This window comes from Podarcis bocagei (genome assembly GCF_964188305.1).
Source record: "Podarcis bocagei genome assembly, chromosome: Z".
Classification (NCBI taxonomy): domain Eukaryota; kingdom Metazoa; phylum Chordata; class Lepidosauria; order Squamata; family Lacertidae; genus Podarcis; species Podarcis bocagei.
Window position 1 is genome coordinate 44,768,617 of NC_138140.1, and position 12,654 is coordinate 44,781,270.

General features: G+C 43.1%; 1 protein-coding gene across 12 annotated transcripts in view; it reads right to left on the reverse strand.

Moving 5' to 3' along the window:
* MAMLD1 (mastermind like domain containing 1) overlaps positions 1–12,654 on the reverse strand; it is a 121,539-nt gene continuing 108,885 nt past the window's right edge. For 10 of the 12 annotated variants that reach the window (XM_081178963.1, XM_081178958.1, XM_081178966.1 and 7 more), the window contains 4 exons: positions 7,587–7,730; positions 4,545–4,613; positions 3,477–3,558; positions 1–2,528 (listed from right to left, as the gene is read on the reverse strand). In XM_081178963.1, coding sequence (XP_081035089.1) covers positions 1,504–2,528; positions 3,477–3,558; positions 4,545–4,613; positions 7,587–7,730 — 1,320 coding nt within the window. In that variant the 3' untranslated portion in view covers positions 1–1,503. The remainder of the gene's footprint in view (positions 2,529–3,476; positions 3,559–4,544; positions 4,614–7,586; positions 7,731–12,654) is intronic. The other 2 variants (XM_081178967.1, XM_081178961.1) reach the window with 2 other exon arrangements.

Sequence of the window (12,654 nt, forward strand, 5' to 3'; positions counted from 1 at the left end):
TGCAATTTTTCCCTGGCAGTTTATTATGGTATGAAGGAAAAAAGAACATTTTGGTGTGCTTGAAGTGGACATTGTCATACAAATGGATGCTGATGTGGCCATTAAAATCGGATTACACAAAGTATGAACATTGTTGAAGAAAGCTTACAGTAGAACGGAATTCTTTTATAAACAGACTCTTAAATATACATTTAACAGGAAAAACATCAAAAGTTAAGCTATTAGCGTTTATAGACATTTTATCTGGGCGGTGAGAAATGGAAAAGGGGGGGCAGGAAGGACAGTCTCATCAAAAACAGATAAGAAGATACGAAAGTTGTTTAGAACTAGGAACAGATAGCCTGCAAACTGCAAACTATACACTGCAAACTGCAACTATACACTGCTGAGGTGCGCAAGCCAGAAAGTGTTTCTAATTGCTGAAAGGCGACATTCATGCTTTCAGGCTTGCATGCGCTTCTGACACAGATAATTTTCTACAAAAGCACTTGGTATTTGTCACAGTCTTTCAGATCAACCACCTTCTTACCCTGTGGACCAGTTCACACATGCGCTTACATCACTGCTTGCTTACTCACCACCTGGTGACTTGTAGCTGATGCAAGCGGCAAATATTATATCTTAAGGTGATTCTGATGCTCAGCCTGTGGCTCGTCTGTATGGGCAACTCATGGTTTGGTGCTGTACTCATTTAGCACAAACACTGATTGTGTGGAACAGACCTGGGTCAACCACAGCCATAGAAAGAGCAAAAGAACAGTGTACAGGTTGTTGGCACCTTCAGTCCAGCAAAAGAGCTTGCCACAATGAGCTCCTTTATTAAGCAATTTACTTGGATGAATTCCTGGGCCTGGTAGGGATTGAATTATTGTTGGCCAGATCAAAACTGATTTTTAATTCAGTTGATCTGTCATCTTAAATTTACATGGGCTTGGGAAGGCAAGGAATGTGGCAATCCTTGCTTCCCGTTGACTCTGTTTTTCTGGACATAAAATATTTGATGCTGTAATACACAGTATTACTGAAACTAACATTTGCATATTTAGAACAAGATGTAACTCAACTCCTCTAATATACCAAAAAATAAGAAAGGAGGGAGGGAGGGAGGGAGGGAGGGAGGGAGGGAGGGAGGGAGAGAGAGAGAGAGAGAGAAATAGAAATGAAAGAGAAAGAGAAAGAGAAAGAGAGAATGAGAAAGAGAGAGAAATAGAAAAAGAGAAAGAGAAAAGGGAGAGAATAGTCTATAGGATATTTACAAAGAGTCCAGCAAAGAAGTATAAATACTTCCATATTTAATGTTTAGGAAAACATAATTTACAAAAAATATTCAACTATATATACAGCGCTATTTGAAAAATCTGGGAGAAAGGTGAAGAGTTAGTTGGGCAAGTTAATTAAGAAGGGGAGGATTTCTATTATTATTATTATTATTGTAAATGCTTTTTTTCTTTTTTTAGTCCTGCACAGATTATTTACATACCCATCAGCATCATCCCTCAAGAATCACACGTGTCCAGAGCTTTGTTGCCCCAAAATGTCATCTATCATTGTCAAATTATTCAGCCACTCTTCGTCACTGCTTCCGCTGCCACCGCTATTCTTCATGAGATTATCGATAAAGTCAACATCGCTGCAGTTATCAGGCAGAAGGGCATCGTTTTGCTGGACCATGAAGTCGTACTGGGATTGCATCTCAGAGGCAGGGCTCATTCTGCTGAACGATCCTGACGACTGGCCGGCAGAGCCAGGATAAGTTGGTAGGCCGACTGGGTGTGCAGCACTGAGCTGGCTAAAACTGGTTATGCCTTGCGGCATTGGCTTCATGACATTCATCGCTGCTTGCAAAGGTACTCTTGTCAGATTGGGTCTCAGGTTCTGGTTATTCAGAGGGCCCAAGTTCTGGCCTGATTGTCCCATACTGGCTTTTTGCATCTGTCTGGCATGGACCCCAGGAGCAATCTGATTAGGTGGTGCCACAGACTGGGTAAACGACGGACCAGAGAGATTTGGCCTTGCATTCTGCTTCGAGAAGATAGCATTGCCAGAGAACTGCTGCATACTGGCATCCATCTGGCTTTGATTTGGCATCCTTTGTGACCACATCTGAGGAGAGGTGGAGTAGACGTTAGCCATTCTTGGCATCGTCTGCTGCCTCAAGTGCTGCTGCTGCTGCTGCTGTGAAGTGTGGCTCGATAGGGAACCAGAGGCAAAGCTGGCCAGCACCATGCCAGGCCGAAGGGTAGGGTGGCCGTGAACCGTTTGCATTCCGGAACTCATACCCAGGGGATTTTGGCTTTGCCGCATTGGGAGGCTGAAATCGGCATTAGGTGGGTACATTCCTGGCTGCTTGCTGGGGTTGTGTGCAATCATCACCACTGCCCCAGTATTCTGGTTCACAGGGGCCATCTGAGTGATCCCAGAGCCCAAGGAACTCTGCAACATTCCCTGGGGAGATGACATTAGGCGGTGATTTGGAGAAGGAGTCGACATGGACTGGGTGCAATCTGCTGACATGGGCTGGGAAACGGCTGCATAGAGGAACAAGCAAGGCATTAAGTTAGGAAGAGTCTGGGCATGAGACTGGATTCTGCACGCATCATTTCAATTCTTTAAGCACAAAATATCATACAAATATAACACACACATCCCAGTGCCACTTTTAACTGTTGCAAAGCTAGTTTCTCTCTCTGCTAAATAGAGTAAAGCTGTTCTGGTTTAATGGTTCAAACACAATTTGCCCTAGAGACAAATTAAATGATCAGCAAGATTACAGAATGCAACTCTTTCTAGGCTTCAGCACTTCGGTTTGCAGGTAAACCTAAAATCTTATGCTTGAATGCTCCTCCATGTAAAAAAAATCCCTGCACATGGAGAACCAGTCTGTCAGGGATTAGCTGGGGCCAAACTAGAACCCTCAGCTCCCAACAAGGTGGAAGGGTAACTTGAACATTCTTCAAACATGTTTTAAAAATCAAACTAATCTGCTGCAGCTCAATTTCCTCTGCTGCGTCTCAATGATTTATTTGTTTATTTATAGAGTTGCTATATTCACATTTCACCAGTGGCGTGTAAAATCTATCCATCCAATTTGGAACCAGTAATTTAAAATTGTGAAGCCTGCATTTCAAATATCTTAACTTTTCCGAATTCCACAGTTCAGCTCTAGTTTGCAAATGCAGGAATTATGTTATATGAAATTAGCTTTGCTCTGCTGAAGTCCACGTTGCAGAACCTACAGTTCGGAGGCTATCACAACTAGAACTTGACAGCACCTTAGGCATGTAACTCCTTGTATTCCAAAGGACCCTTCTTTTTATTAAGGGTCAGGCTGGCTTATGCAAATCAGAAATGGAAGGCATGCGAGATCTGCAAGCAGGATATTTATGTATTATTAAGAGTTTCCTTGAAATCCCTGAATTAAAACAGCACACACAAAAAGGGTCAAGCTTTCGAGAATATGCTCTCCAACTCCTTACCAGTAAACTGATTCATCAGCTGCCCCACAAAATGACCCCTCTGCTCAGATGATACTCCCATCATGCTGTGTCTCTGCTTTTCCTAGGCGAAAGGGGAAAAAATGTTCACATCAAATACAAGTTCCACTCTTTTGTTGTTGTTGTTGTTGCAATTATATTTTATTAAGTTTCAACATTTTAAACATATACAATCAATACATAATTACAATTTTCCCTCTTATTTTTGTCAACTTCCCGACCTCGTTTTTCACTGAGTGTTTGTTTCTCCCCTTCTGTTGCACCCTGTCACTCTCTTAAACAATCTCATTGGGTTGAGATCCAAGTGAAATGGGAAAGGGCTGCAATAGAAGGGTATTTTTCCCCCATCCCCCCCCCACCTCTGTCCTCTCACTCTTTCTCTCTCTGTTTCTCTCTTTCATAAAAGGATGAATCGCGTATCAGTTTTCTGTTCCTTAAAGGCTGTTAGAAAGCACCATGATGCTTTGTATTTTAAATCGAATTATTGGGAACCCCAATGTTGGTGGGAGGCAACACATTATACAGAGATCATGTTCACATACCACTATTGACTGCTACAAAAATGAACCTTTGCAATTGGAATAGTGTGACTAAGTAACAACAATTCCCAATAATGCATGAACTCAAGGAATTGTGGTTTGTTTGAACTGTGGTTCATCGGTAAAAATTTCTTGTGGATTTACGTTTGAACCAGGCATAGAGGTTTGGTTTTTATTAGAGTTAATAGGGATTAGGATATTAGTTAAAGTATTTATAGGCTGCCTTTTTGGGCAACACCATCAAAAGGCAATGTGTAACCCCGAGACAAGATACATTTTAACACATGTATTTAAACAGAAATAAAAGCAAATGAACTTTTAAAGCTTTCTAACACATGTCCTAATCTAGCCAGGCAAACACATTTTGGCAGAGTGATTTTGGAACAGGTAACAGAAAGACCGGCTATTGATTTTCTCCCCATATCCAGCAAGGTGGTGTGGGAAGGGAAAAGAGAGAGAAACCCATCCAGAAAGTTTGCAGTTACTCTATGGACATGCAACTGATGTTTACCAGCTGTAGATGACTGGCTGAAAGAGCAGAGACAGGTCTATATACTTTAATACGATGTCTTTGATAGCCCTGAAACAAAAGGTTTGCATTTCAGTTCCTGCATCCAAGTTGAAGAGCTGGTTTAGAGCTCCAGCCCACCCATTAGGCAAGCTGATCACTTTGTTTTAGGTGGCAGTTTGGGATGGATGCTAGACCAGCGACCCCCCTCAAGTCCTCTGCTGCTGACTGCCCCTCAATGCTATTTTGCTGGCCAGCCAGCCAGCTGACCACTGCCAGCCATTGTCCAGCCCCAAGACCCAGCTGCCTGTACCTTGGAGTCTAGGAGCCCTGCTGCCACTTCGACACTGCAGCAAAGTGTCACTTCTTGAGGGCTGCCCAGTCCGCTTGCCTATGTCTCGGTCCCAGGAAAGGCCCTTCTTTAGAACAAGGCGTTGCAGAAATTTAGTGTGAAGGATTTTAACAGCACTTGCTACTGCCAAAATGTTGGCAACATCGGCCCTCTCCAAAGCCTTGCTCCAAGGAAAGAACCATTTGTTGCTGAGAACAAGACATTGGGCAAGATGGCCCAGAAGCACGCAGCATGAAGAGGTGATGGGAGGACCAGAAGGCTGCAACTGGTGAATGGGGAGCCAGGGGTGGCAGTGAAATGTGTTGCATTGGCCCTGAATCCCTTTATTAATGAAAGGAAGGGGATTTGTCCCTTTGCTGAGCAACCTGTTTAAGAATGTAGACAATACGGGATCTTAAGGTCTCTCCAGGACTAGGGAAGTTAGAGAGGGGAAACCACCTCAATTAACTATATGTGTGTTTTTCCTCCACACTGTAATCTCATCCAAGAACTGAACATTTGTGCACAGAACTAAATATTTGGAAGACCTCTGTTTCATTTAAACATAAGTCAGTTTCTAGCTATGAATTGGGATGGGGAGCTGTAAAAATAGGCTCTGGAAGAAAGAAATGTGGGCAGTGGTTTGTAATTTCCATGGATTTCAAGTGGGCAGGTGGTAGTTTATAATAACACAAATGATATAAATTAATAAATGGAAGTGTGCTTACTTGGAATAACTTCAAATCAGAACTGGTCTTTTCTGGTCAAATAAACTGGTCACCTTTAGCACAAGTTTGTGCTTTATAAACAGACACACAAGAATTGCACGTAGTTTTGCCCTGAGTATTATTAGACAGATCCCCAATAAGTTGTTTCATTGCCTTCCCTCTGAGACCACTGAGTACTGAGACCACCAGCTGTCTTCAATAACCATCTAGGAACAATCTATTTTGGTTATAATATACAGATGGAAGAGTGGGAACATATGAGGACAAAAGGGTTAAAATACACACTGTGTTATGATTTAAAAGAGAATTTTCATGTAAAGATGTACCATTGGTATCTAAGTCCTGAGAAGTTATTTAGAATGTATAAAAATGTTCCAACTGTTTGCTGGAAGTGTCAAAAACACGAGGGGACATTTTATTGTGCAAAAAAGCTAAAAACTATTGGATACAAATAGATACATTGATACAGAAGATTCTGAAGCTTAATGTTCAACTCAAACCAGAACTCTTCCTGCTGGGACTAATGGATATACAGTCATACCTCATGTAACGTCCGCTTCATGTTACGTTCTTTCAGGTTACGTCCCACGGCGACCGGGAAGTACTGGAAAGGGTTACTTCTAAGTTTCGCCGCTCGCGCATGCGCAGAAGTGCAAAATGACATCACGCGCATGCGCAGAAGCGGCGAATCGCAACCCGCGCGTGTGCAGAAGCGCCGCTGCGGGTTGCGCTCTTTTCATGTTGCGAACAGGCCTCCGGAACGGATCCCGTTTGCAACCAGAGGTACCACTATACAACAAGAAAAAGAGTATGCAAGATTATTGCAATACATGAACACAGCGGCAAGATTCTTATACACACAAAGCTGGAAGCACCTACTATGGAAGAATGGTTATTGAAACTAATGGATTTTGCTGAGATAGCAAAGTTGACAAGTTTAATTAGAGAAAAATCGTTGTTGACATTTATTAACGGTTGGAAACCCCTTATGGGCTTTTTGCGCAAAAAGGAGAATGAGCTTGTGATATCTGGGTTTGAAGACTGACATAAGGTTGGTTTATGGAAATCAGAAGAGTTAGATACTGTTATGGAGCAAGTTAAGTCTATAAAGCCGATAGATGGAGAGTCAGAAATCTTTTTCTTTTCTTTTCTTTTCTTCTAAGTTTTTATGTTTAAAACGTTTGGTATTTGATTCTAACTTTTGCATATCGCTTTTTCTTTGTTTCTCTTTTCAAGCTTTAATAAAAATAGCTTTTGTAACAAGTGAAAAGAAAAAGGAAGAAGTCTGTCTCTTCTTTTCTAACCTCATTAGATATATTAATATGACAGCCCCCTCCACAAACCCACAAAGATTACATACAGCCTCTTATGAACTTAACTTGTGCCTCCCCGTGTCCTAATTGAACACATCCATGCATTTGATCACTGCTGCCTCCTTCTCCTCCTCTGTTCTGTCCAAGAGGGAGAGGCTTTTCAAACCATCAAGCTTTCCTACCTGCCTTGGGACCCCTAGAAGACTGCTTAAGTATTTACTCTTGCTGTCTTTTAATTTTCTTTGTTTTTTGGTGGGGAGTACGCTTTGCCCTTTCGGCAGGAACAGAAATGTATCTTGATTTTTTAAAAATACCTTTGGGAATTTAAGATTTTGTTTTGATTTTTTTTTATCATTTGCATTATTTGTATTTGCATTGGTGCAGTTGTTCTTTGTGAGCCATCTTGGGGGTGATAAGTTATTGGGAGCCAGTTAGACTTCGAACACCAGTACTGCTTCCCGAAGAAAGGAGGGCTGGTGATCAAGCGTGTGGAAAGATGGCTCCCATTGCAAGACTTCAATCAAGTACCACAACTGCTGAACTAACCCTAGGGATAACAGCATTGCAATTTAAGTTCCATCACTCTGCCGTGGTAATCTAAAGAAGCCTCGTCACTTGAAATAACAGCCCTATCAGCAGTCATCTGGCTTCCCAGAGAAACTAAGAGACCAACCTGTAGCTGCTGCTGCTGCTGCCGTCTCATTATCTGCTGCTTCAGTAGATGGTTCCTTATGTTACAGCCATTCACCAAGGCTGAGGCTGGGACTGCAGGTGGGATCTCTAGTGGCTCCTGAAGTCTAGCAATGATTTGAGATCTCTTTAAAAAAGGGGGAAATATTGTTACTCTTTTAACCAGGACAAATACTAAAAGGGCATTTAGACCATCTGTCCAAACTTTCCAGATAAGACCGATGGAGTGGCTCTCAGTTCCAAAATCACACCAAAGCCCAGCTGTGCACCAACCATAGTTTAAAACCAAAACCATGGTCTGAGCTTCCAATCAACCATGGTTTAGACATTACCGTATTTTTCGCTCCATAAGGCACACCTACTTTGGGTGGGGGGGGGGATTCAAGAAAAAAAAATTATTTAAAGGGAGCGCTGAGCAGAGCCTGTATACAGCCTGTGTGTGTGCGGCGCTTGCAGTCACTGACGGGCTGCCCTTCTCCCTCCTCAGGGAAAAGCCCTCAAGAGCCACACACCCCGCGCTGCTCTTTAAAGGGAGCGCGGCTCTTGGGGGCTTTTGCGGGAGGTGGGGGAAGTGAGAGAGCCTCGCTCTGTCCCTTCCCCCACCTCCCGCAAAAGCCAGGGATAGCCGCTTGAAGCCTCCCCAGGAAAGCGGGATGAAGGCTCCCCGCTGCCCTGCGGAGGTTTCGCGGGCTACCCCAGAGCTGCTAAGGAGCTTTGTCGGGGCTGGCGGGGGAAGCCCGGGTCCCCCCCCAGCCCCAGGGAACACACATTCACTCCATAAGATGCACAGACATTTCCCCTTAGATTTTAAGAGGGAAAAAGTGTGTCTTATGGAGTGAAAAATACGGTATCTGCCTTGCTAAGTACAGTTCTCCCATCTCTAGGTACAGGAACCTCTAGAGGAAGAACCACCCATCATAAATATGATTTGTCTATTCAGAAGTCACCCCAACCCATATTTAAGCTTCCGAAATAATGAGGTATCTGAATTGTGCAACCAAGTTCCAGTTCCTGTCTATGGGGCAAGTAAGAACTGTTGTGCATCTAAGCAAAATAAGGACAATGTGTCATACTGGCTTGTCAACAATCACTCGCCCAATCCTCTGCATCCAGGCACATGAGCTTTTGCAAACTGAGGAAAAGCCACTTGAAGTCTGGCTTCACCCCCTTTTGGGCAATTACCGTAAACCAGGAATCTATCTAATGTTTGTAAGGCCAAATAGCATCCAAATTACCAGAAGCATTCTCTCTCTCTCTCTCTCTCTCTATAAGACAGAGAAAAAGAAACAACTGTCCCCAATACATTCATGTTTGTCCATACCAGGTGATTGTGAATTTCTGTAAAGAAGGACAAGAGGGCCATTGTGGAAAGCTGAATGGGTTGGGCCAATTAAATTTTATTTTATTTACATCCCACCAAGGCTGCATGCACATAATAAGAACAGTTAAAATGCACCCTAAAACTACACACCACCACAGAAAAATACAAGAACTAGCCTAAACCTAGTCCATAAAAAGGCCCGGTGGGATAAAAGAGTTTTCACTCCACATCTGAAGACCAGTGGAAGTGAGGATCTCCGAGGAATGCGAATTCCACAATTGTGGAGCCACAGTTAAGAAGGCCCTGTCCCTAGGATATACCAATTTGACTTTCATCAACGAGACGGCCTCCGAGATAAATGCAAATGCCAAGGAAATTGCTATGAGAACAGGAACTGTATTTTTCGCTCTATACCAGACCACAAGACGCACCTAGTTTTTGGAGGAGGAAAACAAGAAAAAAATATATTCTGAATCTCAGAAGCCAGAACAGCAAGAGGGATCGCTGCGCAGTGAAAGCAGCGATCCCTCTTGCTGTTCTGGCTTCTGTGATAGCTGTGCAGCCTGCATTCGCTCCATAAGATGCACACATATTTCCCTTTACTTTTTAGGAGGGAAAAGGTGAGTCTTATAGAGCAAAAAATACGGTAAGTCTTCAAACAGTCTGGACCAAACCAGTTCACCACAAAATCAGTGTAACAGATGCTGGCCACATTAATCCTATCAGTTTCCTGGCAGATAAATTTTCATCCAATTAAATTTTAATAATTATTATTATTATTATTATTATTATTATTATTATTATCAGCATCACCATCATCTAAATTTGTATACTACCCTTCATCTGAAGATCACAGGGTGGTTTACAACATAAAAATAAAAAGGGAGAACACAAAATACATTTTTAAAAACCCCAATAATGGCCCTCCCACAAACACATTTAAATGCCACATAGTGTAAATCAGCCCAAGTCCTGCTCTTAATGAGCTGTGAAATAAAGCCTTCAAAAAGGGAGGGCTAGATGAGGTAATAACCACAGGTATCCAAAGCATATAAGTGACTGTCAACCTTAAGGTAGGATATAATGTGTCTGATCTGTGTTGAATTACTGGAACCAGGAATTGGTATTTTGGCCCAGATAGGAACAGCCTGTAGGAGGAGATATTTTTAAAGCATGCATTTATTTGATCCCATGTTTATACTCAATTATCCACTGGCCATTTTCAGGCTGTACTGTTGTAATGCTATCTTTGTGGGAATGCCTTTAAAGATGCTTTTAAAACCTTCAACCATGGTATCTTTCTGGAGCAGCTATCTGAGTTAAGGGTGGGTAGCACTGGTTTCTGGTGGTTCCAGTCCTACTGGGACAGTCATTTCCAGAGGGTTATGCTTGGGGAGTGCTCTTCAGCACCAATTAAAGTGCTGGTTTTAACATACAGGGACGTAAGCAGCTCAGGACCGCAATACCTCAAGGACCGCCTCTCCCCATATGAACCAGCCCAGACCCTGTAATCTTCCTCTGAGGCCCTTCTCTGTGTACTTCTTCCACAAGAGGTCCAGAGAGGAGAACAGGATAACTTTTCTTTGGTGGCTCCCCATTTGTAGAATGCCTTCGTGGCACATTTTTAGGTGCCAAGCAAAAAGAAGACTTTATTTCACAGCTCATTAAGAGCTTAATAAAATGCCATCTCCTGTAATCTGAAACCCAAAGATGAGCTATATATCTGACTACTACATTCTGTTAGTCTGGAGTGCAGAACGTTTTGAGGTACTCAAAGCAACGTCAGGCAGGATGCCAGAGTTAGCTAACTTTACAGCTTGTTTGAATGGCAAGGAAACACAGGGAAAAGTAATTTACCATTGCAAGAACCTTGCATCACTTTGGCCAGGGCTCTTCAGTGTTCTCCTACAAATCCCTCATCTAAGAGGAAGGAGGAAGCACCTCTGGATCATACATGGTGTTAGAAACTGAGATATGAAAGCTAGGAGCTAAATGGCACCTTACACCTAGGTTACGGGAACAACAACGGAATGTCTAGGTGCACTGTTTTAGAACAAGAATACAAAGCTGAAAATGAATGATCTGCAGCTGAAATATTATGTTCATTTTTCACATGGTCTAGCCCTTCCCTTGCCCACCTCTCTAATATTCATAAGAGGGTCTCTTCGCCAGTCTTCAGAGTGTAGCTGGAAGAGGGGAGGCAGAAAAAGGTCCTCCTTTCCTTCCACTCTGCAGTTTTACTCTCAAATCTTAGGGGCAGTACTGTGCTCAGAGCTCAGAAACCGTTTGGGCTAATGAAATTTCCTGTCATAAAATGCACCTAGAATAATGGGAGTTTCGAACACTGACGATACAGTCCATAGTGGGTGAGCTGAAGAGTTTGTGCTTCTCTGTTTCTTAAGCCTTTCACAGAAAGCAACAGCAGTGGCCTGATTTGCACCACCTGGGGCCCTCATTAAGAATTAACACAAGGCTGGATCCCTTAGATGGCAGTCTTGGGCATCTGCAGAACAGCCCAAGAACAGCAAAGGGGCCCACTGTCCCAACAGCACCATTATTCTGGATTGCAGGGGCATCCATAAAAGTTGGGAGGCAGAATCAGAGTTCTCGGTTTGCACACCCTGATTCCTCCAGATTAAAAGGGGAGCCACTGAAGTTGTTCGACTCAAGGTCTTACATATCCTGGAACTAGCTGTATTTGGGTGGGGGGAAGGCAGTGGTGAGGGGTGAGAGTGGTTCTCTAGAAACCATTCACCATCAGTGATGAGGAGGGCAGAGACCTAAACCAAAATCTCATAGGGGATACTTGGAAAAGAAGAATCAAAACACACAGAATAGCCCAACGAGGTAGGAAATTATACTGTCTGCTCCTTCGTCGCCATCTGCCTCGTAATCTGCTTCAGCCTCCAGTACTATTTTACATTATTGATGACATTTTGTTATTACTGGCAAAGAAGGATATGTACATTATACAGCTAGCATGCTCAAAACTGGGCCACATTTCCTTTGTTTGCCAAATGGAAACCTGCATCCTTTGTTTGAGTGTCCGTGTTATCAGAAGATAAGGAACCAAGAAAAGCGTAGCTGCCTTTTGACATCTGACAGTTAGGATCATGCTAGAATGAAGAAAACAGGAAGTCAGCAAGGAAACCTTGGATTGTGTTGTTGGAGAGCAAAGCAGAAAAGGGATTTTGGGGGGTGGGGGGAAGAGATATGTGGGTGGGTGGGCGGGGCTGGCTGCATAAGGCAAAGAAAGAAACACCACTTTGGTAATAACATCCATGAAGAAAAGAAAAGGCCCCCAAAGGAGGTGTCTGAAATCACTTACTTTTATGGTGCATGTTTGCCGTACTTGTTGCCTATACAAAGTCCACAATTGCTAGAATACAATCACTCACAATACAGTTTCCTAGAAGATGCAATCCTCTACCTCACACTGCACTTTGATAGCATCAGTGAACATGATACTGGTGAACATTTTGCTCCCTTAACTATCTGGTTTCCTGTTTCACACCCTCTTCCCTCTGACCTGCACAGAAAAAATCAGGGCCAGCTCCAAAGAGCAAAAAGGCTAGAAATTTGCAGCGAAAGGGCACCACGGTCCCACAAGTGCTACCATTCTCACTTATGGAGCACTCTGGAAGTTGGAGGCAGTTTTAGAGAGTTCTTGGTCAGCACATCTGACCTCTTACAGGTTACTAGGGCGCCCTGAAGGTGCCTGGTCTGAATC